The following is a 17,500-nucleotide window of genomic DNA, read 5'->3' as shown; positions in this document are numbered from 1 at the left end:
GTTCGACCCCCCGCCCGGGCGATGTCGAAGTGTCCCTGAGCAAGACACCTAACCCACAAATGCTCCTGACGAGCTGGCCTTGCATAGCAGCCAATCGCCGTCGGTGTGTGAGTGTGTGTATGAATGGGTGAATGGAGAACCATCAATTGTACACCGCTTTGGATAAAGGCGCTATATAAATGCCTGCCATTTAGCGAAAGTGCATACACGGCCAGCCAGTGAAGTTCTATATTGCCCCGCTTCGTTTATGTCACTCGCTCGCCCAGGTTGCGTCGTGTCGCCAGGCATTTACCTTCATGTTGAGGAACAGAAACTTCAACTCTCCCAAGAACTGAAGTACGACGTTGGTCTTTTTCACTTCCTCAATCCCTTCCGTGCCCTTTTTCAGGAAAGGATTCGTGCCTCCCCACAAGACGGCCACCAGCGTGAGGCACAGAATTTCCGCTGCGAAAACAACGCGGACAGTGTGTGGCAATCGTTTCATTTCGATAGGCTGTTATGGGACATTGTTCATTTAAACGCACGCCAAATCAACCGTTCTAGCTTCCTAACGATGGCCATCTACCCAGACGTATCAGTCACACCTGCCTGTGTATTTAATCAGGATCGAGTTAATAATTTATGTTCGATTTATTTTCTTAAGAAACCACTCACTGTGCACCGGTAAAAGTTACAGCTAGCCTCACACTGAACCAGCAGCAAAGCAAAGACGAGTATCAACCGAGATGCAACAATTTTCTACATGCTCGTCAGCTAGGTATTACACTAAGTTTGCTAAAATATATAATTTATGCAGAGATGGAAAACCAATGTATGTTGGCGATATGCATATTTGCATATAACATTTAAACGAGCCTATCATTCATGTTTGAACTGCTTACTTAAGTGCGAAAATATTTGGCCGAACGTTATTTAATTGTATGAATGAATAAATAAATAAATATCGTCGATATATAGCAACTACTTACTGAAAGACACCATAACTACCGGCAACAACTGACATCATAAGATCACCCGGCAGTTCTTCTATCGCCCACAGTCAGTGACTCCGGAAGAGATTATGTTTTCCGTATGTTTGTTGGTCTTCCTGACTGACATAAACTTAGCTAAAGCAGTTGGACTCCTGTTTTATACAATTGTCCATTAAATCCAACGCAGATATACAACGTTGATACAATGGTGCGTTAGTGTAGCTAGCTAACGCATTCATTAATACAAAAGGTCAGGTTTAGCAAATGTTTAATCTAGACTAGCTAGCTATATAATGTATCGGAAATACACGGTTTGCACCATGCACGTTAGCCATACCCATTTACTTGTCACTAACTAACGTTAGTTAACTTGTTTACGGCAACTCAAGTCGGTGGTTACTAGGGTAGCAATGAGTACTGAATTTCCAGCTGGTAAATATTTCCCTTCGAAGATATGTTATACTGAATTAACTGTACTTCCGTGATAATTGAACTAGACTAGCTAGCTAAAATTCCAGTTGCCATAGCTACAGCCCTATCCGGTTTTGTTGAGCTGTGTTTGCTAGAACGAATTTATCGTCTACGTATCAAGTTGGTTTAAGTAGGCTATTTTACTATGTGCAGTCATTAATCTCAGTTATCCATGTAATCTAACGGTAATTGTAGATTTACACATTAAATGTAAATTGCAGACAGACGAGTTGTCGTTTGCTTAGCTACTTATTTGTTGTGTTAAGCAACGAGGCCAGTGTACTTCATTGAAGTACAACCGCGAAGGAGACCTGCTGTTCTCTGTGGCTAAAGACACGGAGAAATGTTAACCAATTAAAAAAAAAAAATCCCACAGCCCTCTATGCTTGCAAACTTGCTCTGTAACTAATATGTAAAAATCATACGTACGGTACGTTTCATACATGTTATATTTACTCGTGTAATAAATGCCATGGGTAATACAGCGTATTTCATTTTACGAATTCATGCGGGTTTTCATCATTGTAAGATGCCTTGAATGCTTCGGTGTCCCCATAATGCCTCTCATTCTCTCATTTACACCCACACACACACACATATATTATCCTGCTGGAAATATCCATTAAAAAAGGGGAAAGTGTGGTCATAAGGAAGTGAACATGTTCAGCAACAATACTTGTAGTGGCATTTACCTGGCCGGCCCTAGTTAGTGGAAAGACTTCAAAACAGGTGTGGCCGGTCTACACACCACATTTGAAAGACATTTGAACACTTGACACCACATTTAAATCAGCTGAAGATTTATTACAATGCAATTTGTGTTGCACGCCTTCAGTTAAAAATCATCAGGTTTTCGTTAAGGTTACACTTACATATTTGTGCAGTCACAGGAACTGTGACTGGGTCCAAACTTCAAATAATTTTTAAATAAGTTTTAAAAATATGTTTTTCTACATAAAAAAGTAGTATCTTGTCTAAAATTTCACTCTTTGGAAATGGTTTTTTAAATAGCATTCAAGGTGTGTGTGTGTGTGTGTGTGTGTGTGTGTGTGTGCATGCTTGCATGGGCATCTGTGTGTGTGTGTGTGTGTGTGTGTGGTGTTCATGTGAGTTCTTGCATGAATGTATCTGCACATGTTAAGTGTTGTGAGTGTGCATGTGTGTTGTGAGTGTGCATGTATGTGTTGTGCATGCGAGTGGGCATATGTGTGCGTGTGTTGTGTATGTGTGATTCATGGTGACACAGGTGTTGTGTATATATGTGTGTGTATGTGTGTGTGGTTCATGGTGACAGGTGTTGTGTGTGTGTGTTCATGGTGACACAGGTGTTGTGTATGTGTGTGTTGTGTATTTGTGTGGTCTGTGGTGACACAGATGTGGTGTATGTGTGTCTGTGTGTGTGTGTGTGTGTGTTTTCTGTGCCTGCTCGTGTCCCGGTGGAATTCTGTCGACTCCACAAGGATGCTGGATGAATGTGGGCCGGGTTTGGGTGTCTGTGCTGGTGTCCTTTTTCAACGCATCGCTGATTTCTCTTTGTCCTCTTCCTCGTCATAACCAGAGTGTTTTTAACACCACAACAAAGACACTGAACCTGCTGGAACCAAAGCTGAGAAATACTCTTAACAGGCCGCTTTAAGTTACTCGCTAGAAAAGTGTGCTTGTGTACTGCCAAAAAGCAAATGAACTAAAGTGGTATTTATGTGTGTTTTATGGAAAATATAAATGAAATAAATCTGCTCTCTACAGCAGTAAAATAGACACAGAAGGTCACAAGTGAATGACTATTCCCTGAAAAAGAGAAAAGAAATACTGAGTGTGTGTGTGTGTGTGTATGTGTGTATGCACCTGTGTGTGTGTGTGTGTGTGTGTGTGTGTGTGTATGTGTGTGGGTACCTGTGTGTGTATATGTGTGTGTGTATATAAGTGGAGTCCCCCAGGGCTCAGTCCTCGGTCCCATCCTCTTCTCCATTTACACCACATCTCTTGGCCCTGTTATCTCTGCTCATGGCATCTCATATCATTGTTACGCCGATGGCACCCAACTCTTTCTCTCCTTCCCCCCATCAGACACACAGGTCTCTACCCGTATCTCCGCCTGCCTGAGAGACATCCAGAGCTGGATGGACAACCACCATCTCAAGCTCAACCCAGGTAAGACAGAGCTAATCTTCATCCCTGCTCTAACCTCCCTTCTCTGATTTTTCCATCTCACTAGGGGATACCACAGTGACCTCATCCCCTAGTGCAAGAAACCTCGGAGAGAACATTGCTACGGTGACCCGGGCATGCAGGTTCTTCCTGTACAACATCCGGAGAATCTGACCCTTCCTCACCACCTACTCCACTCAGCTGCTTGTTCAAGCAATGGTCCTGTCCCGCCTGAACTACTGCAATTCTCTGCTGTCTGGCCTTCCAGAATCCGCCATCAGACCCCTACAACTGATCCAGAATGCCGCAGCCCGTCTGGTATTCCCCAGACATTCAGATGTCACCCCCCCGCTCAGCGACCTCCACTGGCTGCCTGTTATGGCTCGCATCAAATGTAAAACTTTGGTGCTCGTGTACCAGTCAGTTAAGGGATCAGCCCCTGTGTATATTCAATCACTTATGAAGACCTATACACCAGCAAGACCCCTCTGTTCCGCTGCTTCGGGACGCCTGGCACCTCCCCCTCGCCGCACCTGCACTTCTCGGTCACGACTGCTGTCTGTTCTGGCCCCACGGTGGTGGAATTACCTTTTTGTGGATCTCTGACCACTTTCAAACCCTTCCCTCCCTACCTCACCACCATGATTAGCCTCGTACATGCCATAGATTATAATGGCACTAATATATAGTTATATATAGATATTGTTGTATTGTACTAGATATTGTTTTGTTGTAGTCTGGTTATTCTAGCTGCCAACTATGGTATGCTAGTTCGTAAGTTGTATTCTTCAAGGGTTCCAATTGTATCTGTATGGTCACGCTAGGACTCGGAACCGTACTGTCCTCTAGGGTCCCCTTCACACTTGTCCCTGTGTTCGAGCTGCACTTCGTTGTACGTCGCTCTGGATAAGAGCATCTGCTAAATGCTTTGTACTGTAATGAATGTAATGAGTGTGTGTATGTATCAGTGTGTGTATGTGTGTGTACCTGTGTGTGTGTGTGTATGTGCATGTGTGTGTTTGTGTGTGTGTATGCACCTGTGTGTGTCTATGTGTGTATATGAGTGTGTGTATGTACCTGTGTGTGTGTCTATGTGTGTATACGAGTGTGTGTATGTACCTGTGTGTGTGTGTGTGGGTGTGTACCTGTATGTGTGTGTGTATATGAGTGTGTGTGCGTGCTTGTGTGTATGTGTGTGTGTGTGTGTGTGTGTGTGTGTTTCAGCACCTGTCAGCATGAGCATCAGTGTTTACAGTCTTTCAGTCTGGTGAGGGTTCCTGAGCTGTAGGGGTATGTGATGGGGGGGGGGGGGGGGGGTGTTAGAATGCTGCTGAGGGAATGGGGGGGTCATGGTGAGGTTTGGGGGTGTTTCAGTTTTTTTGGGGGATGGTGCTAGCTGACAGGCCTCCCTAGGGGGGGTTTGGGGGTGTATATGTTATGGGATGAGGGGGTATGTGTGTTATGAGGTTTGGGGGTGTGTGTGTTATGGGGTGGGGGGGTGTATGTTTCAGGTGTTGGGGGGGTGTACTGTTTTGCGGTTTGGGGGTAGAGTTTGGGGGTGTGTTGGGGTATGGGGTTGAGTTTGGGGGTGTTTTGGGATATGGGGTAGAGTTAGGGGGTGCTTTGGGGTATGGGGGTAGAGTTTGGGGTGTTTTGGGGTATGGGGTAGAGTTTGGGGTGTTTTGGGGTACAGGGTAGAGTTTGGGGGTGTTTTGGGGTACGGGGGTAGAGTTTGGGGGTGTTTTGGGGTACGGGGGTTGAGTTTGGGGGTGTTTTGGGGTAGGGGGTAGAGTTTGGGGGTGTTTTGGGGTAGGGGGGTAGAGTTTGGGGGTGTTTTGGGGTAGGGGGGTAGAGTTTGGGCGTGTTCTGGGGTACAGGGTAGAGTTTGGGGGTGTTTTGGGGTACGGGAGTTGAGTTTGGGGGTGTTTTGGGGTACGGGGGTAGAGTTTGGGGGTGTTTTGGGGTAGGGGGCTAGAGTTTGGGGGTGTTTTGGGGTACGGGGGTAGAGTTTGGGGGTGTTTTGGGGTACGGGGGTAGAGTTTGGGGGTGTTTTGGGGTAGGGGGGTAGAGTTTGGGGGTGTTTTGGGGTACGGGGTAGAGTTTGGGGGTGTTTTGGGGTAGGGGGGTAGAGTTTGGGGGTGTTTTGGGGTGCGGGGGTAGAGTTTGGGGGTGTTTTGGGGTACGGGGTAGAGTTTGGGGGTGTTTTGGGGTAGGGGGGTAGAGTTTGGGGGTGTTTTGGGGTACGGGGGTAGAGTTTGGGGGTGTTTTGGGGTAGGGGGGTAGAGTTTGGGGGTGTTTTGGTGCTAGCTGGTGCACAGCCCCTCCCTGCTCCTCTGCTGCCGGATGGCCTCCAGCATGTCCGTCACCAGCTCGGGCAGCTGGTAGGCCGGCCTCCAGCCCCAGTCCCGCCGAGCGTTACTGTCATCGAAGCGCATGGGCCAGCTGTCCGCTAGACCCGCCCGGAGAGAGGGAGAGAGAGAGAGAGAGAGGGGGAGAGAGGGGAAGAGAGAGGGGGAGAGAGAAAGAGGGAGAGAGAGAGAGAGAGAGGGGGAGAGAGAGAGAGAGAGAGAGAGAGAGAGAGAGAGAGAGAGAGAGAGAGAGAGAGAGGTGAGACCGTGCCTTCACACCTGCATTATTGTTCACCTCTTGTTCTATATTTGGACGATTTGTGGTTTTACTCAGTGCAGTTATCCAGCTAACGCAATCCTGCTTTGTGCAGTTATCCAGCTAACGCAATCCTGCCTTGTGCAGTTATCCAGCTAACGCAATCCTGCTTTGTGCAGTTATCCAGCTAACTCAATCCTGCTTTTTTGGAACTGAGATGTTACTTGTTATTTGGCTGACGCACACACACACACACACACACACACACACAGGCACGCACACACACACACACACACACACACACACACAGTCTCACACACACACACACAGGCACACACAGGCATGCACACACTCACACACACACACACACGCAGTACACACACACACACACAGGCACACACAGGCACGCACACACACACACACACACACGCAGCACACACACACACACAGGCACACACAGGCACGCACACACACACACATACACACACACATACACACACACACACTCACACACACAGGCACACACACACTCACACACACACACACACAGGCACACACACACACACACAGCACACACACACACACACACACCCCCACACACACACACACACACACACTCACACACACACCCACACTCACACACACACACACACCCCTGCGGCGCATACCGATGGTCTGGCGGACGGGGTCGGGGCGGTAGGTGACCTGCAGGTGGGGGAGGTGCTTGCGGATCTCCTGGGCCACCTCCTCGGGGGTGAAGCTCATGGCGGCGATGTTGTAGGTGCGCAGCGACAGCTGGCAGTCCGGCGCCTGCAGGTACTCCAGCGTGGCGCGGTGGCAGTCCCCCACGTGCATCATGGGAAGGCGCGTGTCCGCCCGCAGGTAGCTCTGGAACCGCCCGGAGCTGAGCGCGTCGTGGAAGATCTGCACGGCGTAGTCTGGGGGGGGGGGGGGGGGGGGGGCGACGGTGAGGCGTCAGTGCAGCGTGAACACGCGGCCCTGCATTCCGACCAATCACCACGCCTGCTGACTTCGCTAACTAGTTCCCTCCAATCTGGTCGAAGGTGGGTTCATTCCTGAAATCAGCTGATTGGTTGGGGCAGCCTGTTTGTGCCTGTAGCCCTAGTGGCTAAGGTGCCTGTAGTCTAGTGGCTAAGGTGTCTGTAGACCTAGTGGCTAAGGTGCCTGTAGTCTAGTGGCTAAGGTGCCTGTAGACCTAGTGGCTAAGGTGCCTGTAGTCTAGTGGCTAAGGTGCCTTGTGCTAGTGTCTAAAGTGCCTGTAGTCTAGTGTCTAAGGTGCCTGTAGTCTAGTGGCTAAGGTGCCTTGTGCTAGTGTCTAAAGTGCCTGTAGTCTAGTGGCTAAGGTGCCTTGTGCTAGTGTCTAAAGTGCCTGTAGTCTAGTGTCTAAGGTGCCTGTAGTCTAGTGGCTAAGGTGCCTTGTGCTAGTGTCTAAGGTGCCTGTAGTCTAGTGGCTAAGGTGCCTGTAGACCTAGTGGCTAAGGTACCTGTAGTCTAGTGGCTAAGGTGTATTGTGCTAGTGTCCAAGGTGCCTGTAGTCTAGTGTCTAAGGTGCCTGTAGTCTAGTGGCTAAGGTGCCTTGTGCTAGTGTCTAAGGTGCCTGTAGTCTAGTGGCTAAGGTGCCTGTAGACCTAGTGGCTAAGGTACCTGTAGTCTAGTGGCTAAGGTGCCTGTAGACCTAGTGGCTAAGGTACCAGTAGTTTAGTGGCTAAGGTGCCTGTAGCCCTAGTGGCTAAGGTACCTGTAGCCTAGTGGCTAGGGTGCCTGTAGCCCTAGTGGCTAAGGTACCTGTAGCCTAGTGGCTAGGGTGCCTGTAGCCTAGTGGCTAAGGTACCTGTAGTCTAGTGGCTAAGGTACCTGTAGTCTAGTGGCTAGGGTGCCTGTAGTCTAGTGGCTAAGGTACCTGTAGTCTAGTGGCTAAGGTACCTGTAGTCTAGTGTCTAAGGTGCCTGTAGTCTAGTGGCTAAGGTACCTGTAGTCTAGTGTCTAAGGTGTCTGTAGTCTAGTGTCTAAGGTGCCTGTAGTCTAGTGTCTAAGGTGCCTGTAGTCTAGTGGCTAAGGTTCCTGTAGTCCTAGTGGCTAAGGTGCCTGTAGACCTAATGGCTAAGGTGCCTGTAGTCTAGTGGCTAAGGTTCCTGTAGTCCTAGTGGCTAAGGTGCCTGTAGACCTAATGGCTAAGGTGCCTGTAGCCTAGTGGCTAAGCGCTTTGAATGTGAGAAAAACGCTATATAAATGTTACTCCCCACTTCAGTTCATATCAGGCTGTTTAAATGTATAAATTATGTAACCAGGGTTGATCAACATCTCCTGTCTCGCAAATGAGGAGCCTACATGTCTTTGGAGTGTGGGAGGAGACCCATGCAAACTCCACGCAAAGGGCACCCAGGACTCGCTGGGACCCAGAATCTCGTTCTTGCAAGGCAATGGTGCTAAACGCTGCCCCGCCATGCTGGACAAAAGATGCAACCATGCAAAACGCCGCACTTTCACAGTCAAACGGATCAACACTCTGCCTTGGACACATTTTTAACAACCTTGCCCCCTTGCCAGCCACTCTTAGCTTCGTAATGAGGCAGACTGTGTTCGCAGGTTTTTTTGCTTTTTCTGCCATTTAACGCCTGACACAATTAGTTAATTAGCGTGGCTACACCAGGGGCTTGAACCACCGACCTTTTGGGTCCCAGTCGTGTACTTTAGCCACAAGGCGACAGGCTTCTCCCTGAGACCGCGGTTAAACATGTCATATGGACACGCAACGTTGTTCATCAGCTTATGAATAAGCTAAGTATGTGCAGAAACATGACATATGGGACAGACAGAGAGACAGGAAGTGCTCCGATGGCAGACAGAGAGACAGGAAGTGATTTGATGGCAGACAGAGACAGGAAGTGCTCCGATGGCAGACAGAGAGACAGGAAGTGCATCGATGACAGACAGAGAGACAGGAAGTGCTCCGATGGCAGACAGAGAGACAGGAAGTGATTTAATGGCAGACAGAGACAGGAAGTGATTTGATGACAGTCAGAGAGACAGGAAGTGCATCGATGACAGACAGAGAGACAGGAAGTGCTCCGATGGCAGACAGAGAGACAGGAAGTGCTCCGATGACAGTCAGAGAGACAGGAAGTGCTCCGATGACAGTCAGAGAGACAGGAAGTGCTCCGATGGCAGACAGAGAGACAGGAAGTGATTTGATGGCAGACAGAGAGACAGGAAGTGATTTGATGGCAGACAGAGAGACAGGAAGTGATTTGATGGCAGACAGAGAGACAGGAAGTGCATCGATGACAGACAGAGAGACAGGAAGTGATTTGATGACAGAGAGACAGGAAGTGATTTGATGGCAGACAGAGAGACAGGAAGTGCATCGATGACAGACAGAGAGACAGGAAGTGATTTGATGACAGAGACAGGAAGTGATTTGATGGCAGACAGAGAGACAGGAAGTGATTTGATGGCAGACAGAGAGACAGGAAGTGCATCGATGACAGACAGAGAGACAGGAAGTGCTCCGATGGCAGACAGAGAGACAGGAAGTGATTTGATGGCAGACAGAGAGACAGGAAGTGATTTGATGGCAGACAGAGAGACAGGAAGTGTATCGATGACAGACAGAGAGACAGGAAGTGATTTGATGACAGAGAGACAGGAAGTGATTTGATGGCAGACAGAGAGACAGGAAGTGCTCTGTTACCGGTAGTGCCCCCACCCGGGGGCGTGTCGGCGGAGATGATGCCCGGGTACCGCAGGCAGCGGAAGTCCAGCCCGTACTTGTGGTGGAGGTACTGACGGAGGGAGAGACGGTCAGCACAAGAGAACAGGTGTCAGGCACACATCTGTCACACGACCAGAGGCGGAACGCCCATCAGTCAATCGGGCAATCAATCAAACTTCATTAATAAAGCACATTTCCTACAATGTGGTGTACGAAAAAGAAAGAGACAAACAGGTTGATTGAAAGATACGTACGTGTGTGAGTGTGTGTGTGTGTTTGGAATGTGCAACATAGTGGGAAGATTTTGACTGCTTTCTGTTCACACACATACGCACACTACACACACACTCTACACAGACACAGACACACACACTACCGACACACACGCATGCACAAACACTCTACACAGACACACACTCACACACACAGACACACACACTCTACACAGACACACCCTCACACACTCACACACACACACACACACACTCTACACAGACACACACACTCTACACAGACACACCCTCACACACACACACATGCTCACACACAGACACACACACACACACACTCTACACAGACACACACACACACACACACAATACCGACACACACACATGCACAAACACTTTACACAGACACACACACTCTCACACACAGACACACACACTCTACACAGACACACCCTCACACACACACACGCACTCACACACAGACACACACACACACACTCTACACAGACACTCACACACACGCTCACACACAGACACACACACACTCTACACAGACACACCCTCACACACACACACACACAGACACACACTCTACACAGACACACACACTCTACACAGACACACACAACCACACACACACACACACTCTACACACACGCTCACTCACACACACTCTACACAGACACACACACACACTCTACACACACACACACACTCTACACAGACACACACACACACACACTCTACACACACGCTCACTCACACACACACTCTACACAGACACACACACACACTCTACACACACACACACACACACTCTACACACACGCTCACTCACACACTCTACACAGACACACACACACACTCTACACACACACACACACACTCTACACAGACACACACACACACACACACACTCTACACACACGCTCACTCACACACACTCTACACAGACACACACACACACTCTACACACACGCTCACTCACACACACTCTACACACACACACACACACACAGGCACACACACACACTCTACACACACACACACACACTCACCTCGCCCATCAGCTCTGCGTGCACCTTGGAGACGCCGTAGATGGTGCGCGGGCGCTGCACGCAGAGGTCGGGGGCGGGGTCACGGGGGGAGGAGGGGCCGAAGGCTCCGATGGTGCTGGGGACGAACAGGCGCAGGGAGTTCTCCAGAGCCAGGTCCAACACATTATGCAGCCCTGCAGAGAGAGGGAGGGAGGGAGGGAGAGTGTGTGTGTGTGAGAGAGAGAGAGAGAGTGAGATATTTGGTAAAGGGCCCAACTGCAGAGTTCTTCTTCCAGCCAGGTGTGCGTGGGGGGGGGGGTGGTTAGCCAGTTGTGCGTCGGGGGGGGGGGGGTCAGCCAGGTGTGCGTGGGGGGGGGGGGGGGGTGGTCAGCCAGGTGTGCATGGGGGGGGGGGGCACACCTGTGATGTTGATCTTGCGGGCGAGCGCTACGTTAGCCTCCCCGACGGCACTCAGCAGGGCGCTATAATGCACCAGCCAGGTGATCCGGTTATTCACCAGCATCTCCCGCAGGTTCTTATAGTCCAACACGTCCACATACACAAATGGACCTGAGACAGAGAGAGAGGGAGGGAGAGAGAGAGAGACAGAGGGGGAGAGAGGGGGAGGGGGAGAGAGAGGGGGAGAGAGAGGGAGAGAGTATCAGACAAGAATAACTGAGCACAGAAAAGTATTGCATAGTGAGATGGCATTTTTGAGTCAACGTACCACTGTTAAAGACTTCTGTGGGAGGTTTCTTTATGTCTGACAGGATCACATTATCTGTGCCATACTGCTTCCTGTAACAGATAGACAGGCAAACAACCACCATCAGAAACTGACAAGCCACAGACCCAAACATAAAGAGGAAAATTGGTCACCGGCAAGATAATCAAGAGGAAAGTTGGGAACTGGACATTGAGTTTCATTAACTCACTGCATTTTCAGCACACAACTCAAGAGGATGGAGTAGAGCTCATCTGGAGTATCTTGAAATGGTACTTATTTTGTGCAATCTTTGCAGTGCACTGGAAAGTAAAATGAACAGCCCAGTGTTGTCACGGAAAGCTGAAGCCTCTCACACAAATCCAGGAAATGTAATACGCTATCACGTACCTTAGGAGCTGAGCTAGGCCGACACCCAGCTGTCCAAGGCCTCCTAACGAGAGAGAGAGAGAGGGAGTGGGAGAGGGCGAGAGAGAGAGAGAGGGAGAGGGAGTGGGAGAGGGGGAGAGAGAGAGAGGGAGAGGGGGAGAGAGAGAGAGAGAGAGGGAGTGGGAGAGGGCGAGAGAGAGAGAAAGAGAGAGAAAGAAAAGTTAGAGGTATGACAGAACACTAAAAATGGGGTTCCTCTATTTGCCACAAGAGAGGAACCCCCTGAGGTGCCTCCAGGAACCCTTTTAAGGTTCTTAGAGGAACCTTTTGGAAAGCCTGAAGGAATCTATGTCATGTCCCATAATAATAATAATAATAATAATAATAATAATAATAGTAACAACAACAACGTTGCTAGATCACATGGAAAATAACGTATTGTTTATAATACATCAAAAATAAAATACAGACTGTTTCCCAGAAATCGAGACATCCAAGAAATAACGACTTCATCAAATGTTCTTAAATTAACTTTAAGGTGGATTAAAGAACCCATAAGGTTCTTTTTTGAGCCTTTGGTTTATAGAGTGCACTTAATATATGTATTCCCGGAATTTCATGATGTTTTCTCCGGTTTAACATGCGCACAGTGTTGATTTTTTTTTTTTTTTTTTTTTTCCTAGCCTAATACTCCGCCACAAGTGACGCTTCATTATCAGCGGAGCTTAACGCGCGGACAAAAACACTTCTCTATCCGCGCGCTATTGTTCACGCGCTGCTGCCTCTCTGTCCTGGCGCAGCACGGCCATTCACGCGCCGTCCATCCGCCACTGGCCTCTGTCGCGGATGCACAACGGTTGCCTTCCACGGGCGAGGAAAAGGCCGCTCGAAATAAAATAAAAAAAGAGTAATAATAATTATAAAATAAAACGAGAATGCGACACCGTCTTAATGCGTCAGGTGCCAAGAAGAAGCAGATATTTTTTTGGATATTGTTTTTTGAAATAAATCACTCGACAACTACCGGCTCACCTGTGATAAGTACGCGCGGGGTCTCCGGCTGGCTGGACTCGCTGGACTCCTGCTTGTTCCATCTACTGATCTGCCGCGGAGACCAGCTCAAGCCCCGCGCAGGAAGGTGGTGCCACCGGGCTCTGTTGCGGCACACACGGCACAGCCAGCCCGGCAGCATGACGGAGACGCCGCCGGGGAGCGAGGTGCACTGCGGAGTGGGGACCGGGACAGCGTCTGAAAGCGAAACCATGCGATGTCAAACTTGTTTTCGTGTCCGAGTGACCGCTATCGTAACGAAAATAAGCACACACAAAAAAAGAATAAAGAACGAGGTACGAGGACAAGAAAGAAAGAGTACACACACACAACAGTGTAAACCCTGGCGGTGACGCTCAAACTATTACGTGACAACGTGTGTGTCCGTCTCTGAAAAGTCTGACTTGATTCGAACGAGTCAAAAGTGACATTCGGTGATGACACAGCGCTTAGCCGAGCGCATTTTGACGTTGGCTCACAATTGATTTTTGTTTGTTCGCCTTTTCTATGGGTGTTGGCAAATAGGACACGAATATCCCGAAACACCGCTGGTCCAAATATCAATTTGGTTACTGCAGTTTGTAATATAGATGTTGTTGCTTACGCGAGGAGGTGCACTGCGGTGCTTAATAAGTGCCATATGAAAGCGTTCCTGGCGACACATTGAATGAGATTCACGTACACAAAGTTCAGTTTAACTTTAGAGTTGAGAGAGTATTTACCCGCAGACTGCAAAAAGTCTCCAGGCCTTGTCAGGTTTTAGCCAAGCGTTATCAGAACGAACAGATCCGCATTGAGCGTCCAATATGCCAAACCTCTGGTAAATTGCGCTGATAAAGGGGATTTCGAGGTATTTAACCGTTAGAATTAAAAGATTAGCTTCCGATTGGTTACCGCCTGAGCGGACCGAACACCCATTGGGCAGACAAGCGGCGGACGAAGGGTATTTTGGGAAATGAAGTTTTCCTGAGCCTGCTGGTAACGGTAATGCCCACGTTGGGGAACTACACGGACCAGTTTCCACAGCTACACATGTGCGCAAACATGCTGACTTGCTGCTCACTCTGGGATTGTATTGTACGTGGTGGTTTAGCTGAGCTTAGCTTTTAACAGGGCAGAACATGGAGTTGAAAAAAAACAAAAAACAATGTTAGTTTGTTTCTTTGAGAGAATTGCTCACATATTCAGTTACTCGCGATAGATCTATGCATAGGCGAATCGCCAAGCTACGAAGTGGCCACAGGGTAACTTTAGGTGACCTTTACGCCTGGTTGTCTTCAAAAATCAGGAGACTTATAATTAACGTTATTGTGACCAAACAACACGGAGACTAGTGTCTGTTCACATTGGTTGCGCGATCTTACCGTGCTTTGGGGAGACCGAAAAGGCTAAAGCTGAAACACTTCTTGCATTTTGCGATACCACACAAAAACTATTGATGGTAGACATCCGATTTTCCTACGTGTGCATCTTACACGTACACCTGTCTGGCAACCAATTTTGAGCCAAAAACCTAGGCTATGTAAATAGTTGGCTAAAATATTTCACAAATAGGCTAGTGTGTAAAGGCGAGGACTACGTTTGTTACAATTGCAGAAAGCTGTCTGACACTGTTGGAATCATGGTGCTGCAGATTTATGCTCTCTTGCGCCTGTTAAAATCAGATGATTTAGCTGTAAACCCAACAGAATTTAATCCACATCCGGGGCCAGTTTCACTGACACAGACCAAGCCTAGTCCTGGACTAAATTCAATGTTGAATGACATTCTTCGTACAGAATGAAGAATGGAGATTCTTCGTACAAAACTACCTCACCACCACGATTAGCCTTGTGTATGGCCTAGATTATAATAGCACTTATGTATGGTTATTGTAGTATTCGGGGTATCCTAGCTGCCAACCGTGGTATGCTCGTTGGTAAGTTGATGTATTGTTCAAGGGTTCCGATTGTATCTGTATGGTTACGCTAGAAATCAGAACCGTACTTTCCTCTAGGGCCCTCATTGCACTTGTCCCTGTGTTTGATTCATTGTACGTCGCTCTGGAGAAGAGCGTCTGCTAAATGCCTGTAATGTAATGTAATAACTGGAGTTAGTCCAGAACTAATCTGTGTCTATAAAACCTGGACCTAGATGTGCTGACTCAGCTGAATTCAGGTTTAAGCTGGGCTGTGTTTGTGTGTGTTTGTGTGTGTGTGCGAGTGTGAGTGTGTGTGTGTGAGTGCCTGTGTGTGTGTATGTGTGTGAGTGTGAGTTAGTGTAGTGTGTTAGTGTAAGTGTGTGTGAGAGTGTGTGTGAGTGTGTGTGTGAGTGTGTGTGTTAGTGTAAGTGTGTGTGAGAGAGTGTGTGTGTGTGAGTGTGTGTGTGAGTGAGTGTCTGTGTGTGAGTGTGTGTGTGTGTGTGTGAGTGTGTGTGTGTGTGTGCGTGCGTGTGAGTGTGTGAGTGAGTGTGTGTGAGTGTGTGTGTTAGTGTGTGTGTGAGAGAGTGTGTGTGTGTGAGTGTCTGTGTGTGAGTGTGTGTGTGTGTGAGTGAGTGTTTGTGTGTGTGTGTGTGTGTGTGCGTGCGTGCGTGAGTGAGTGAGTGAGTGAGTGTGTGTGTGAGTGTGTGTGTGTGTGAGTGTGTGTGCGTGTGTGTGTGAGGCTGTTTTAGCGGTCACTCTCAGCTCCTGCTCCTCTCCTTCCCCAGAGGAGGAGCGCTGATGTAGGGGTTCTGATGTGGGGGTTCTGCAGCGGGGTTGGAGCCGGCTGTCAGGTCTGGTTACGGAGCCCTGTGATCCAGAGCAACCCAAAGAGCTCTTCCTTTGAGCTCATAAAAAAACAACACACAATTGTCTTTGAAGCAGTTGCTCAAATTATTATTTTTAATTCATGGACTCTGCACTTAAATGTTTATTTGTAGAGCACTTTTTTGTCTAACCTGATTCGATTAGATTATGATTTAAAAAAAAACACTGAATACACAAATGTAACGTGAGAAATAGATGTGCTCAGTATGAATATAGACGATTAAAACCAAATGGTAAACTTTTGGTATTAATGGGATTAAGGCTTTTATTTTATTTATTTTATTTTCCTCGTTGACATTATCTTAATCAATTACAATCGATTCTGACATTTGTAATCGATGCGGTTGAATCGCCACCTTAAGATGGAAATATCACGATGCCTTTCTACACACCCGGGGGCAAGAAGAAACTGGAAAATTGTGATTACAAAATACACGTATAATAAAGAAATAATTACAGTACGTAGATGTCATTTACAATATGTTATCTAAGTCGAGCAAGAATTTGATGTGTAATAATCACTGCATTATTTTTGCAGTGTCAGCCCAAATAATTTAAATTCAGTGGGTGTACCCTGGTTTTGTCAGTATGCTACATTGATGCTACTTACAAATTTTGACCTTGATGAAATAAAATAAAAAAACGCAACCCTTGAAAATTAGCGACAGCAATTCCTCAGCTTCCCAAAATACTGTGTTTTGTGAGACCGTATATTAAGAGGATTTAAGTTGAGCCAAATAAATGACACATTACTCATTCTCCCACACACTTTATTCACAGTCCATCTCTGACATCTGATTGGACAAAAAGGAGACACACCGCCTTTCCGTAAACACAATAGCTTGAGCATCTCACACAAACGGACCACCTTTTATTCCACTGCTGTGGGAACCACACTTCACCATGTGACAACTCACATCCCCACCTGCCTCTGCTGTCAAAATCATGGTGCAGGCACTTTACCCTGAATGAGCATCTGACCTCTTCACACCCAGGACATGCACACCACACACACACTCACACACACTCACACACACACACACACACACACACACACACCACACAGACCCACATACACACACACACCACACACACACACACATACACAGCCACACACACAAACAAACCACACACACATACACACACACCACACAGACACACACAACACACGCCACTCACACACACACAGGAACACACACACACACCACACAAACACACATACACATACACACACACACCACACAGCCACACACACAAACAAACCATACACCACACACACACACACACTCACACACACACACACACACCACACAGACACACATACACACACACTCACACACACTCACACACACACATACACACACACCACACAGACACA

The 17,500-nt window shown here is 47.9% G+C and overlaps 2 protein-coding genes across 4 annotated transcripts in view; both read right to left on the bottom strand.

The window, feature by feature from the left end:
* The window catches only part of tmem234 (transmembrane protein 234), a 4,968-nt gene extending 3,440 nt beyond the window's left edge, over positions 1-1,528 (bottom strand). Inside the window, exons 1-2 of one of the 3 annotated variants that reach the window (XM_061219902.1) lie at positions 969-1,528; positions 293-444 (exon numbers count right to left, since the gene is read on the bottom strand). In XM_061219902.1, coding sequence (XP_061075886.1) covers positions 293-444; positions 969-981 — 165 coding nt within the window. In that variant the 5' untranslated portion in view covers positions 982-1,528. Of the gene's footprint in view, positions 1-292; positions 647-968 lie in introns of those variants that run through there. The other 2 variants (XM_061219910.1, XM_061219893.1) reach the window with 2 other exon arrangements.
* A 4,222-nt stretch (positions 1,529-5,750) lies between these two features.
* tdh2 (L-threonine dehydrogenase 2) lies at positions 5,751-14,154 on the bottom strand. Its single transcript, XM_061263072.1, has 9 exons — positions 14,060-14,154; positions 13,320-13,535; positions 12,309-12,351; positions 11,922-11,992; positions 11,615-11,764; positions 11,216-11,388; positions 9,907-9,997; positions 6,863-7,132; positions 5,751-6,039 (listed from the first exon to the last, which is right to left on the bottom strand). Exons 2-9 carry the CDS (start codon positions 13,477-13,479, stop codon positions 5,894-5,896), a joined length of 1,104 nt encoding a protein of 367 aa, XP_061119056.1. The 5' UTR covers positions 13,480-13,535; positions 14,060-14,154; the 3' UTR covers positions 5,751-5,893.
* Between the last annotated feature and the right edge of the window lie 3,346 nt (positions 14,155-17,500).

Source organism: Conger conger, chromosome 1, assembly GCF_963514075.1.
Source record: "Conger conger chromosome 1, fConCon1.1, whole genome shotgun sequence".
Lineage (NCBI taxonomy): Eukaryota > Metazoa > Chordata > Actinopteri > Anguilliformes > Congridae > Conger > Conger conger.
This window is presented reverse-complemented; position numbering and strand designations above follow the sequence as displayed.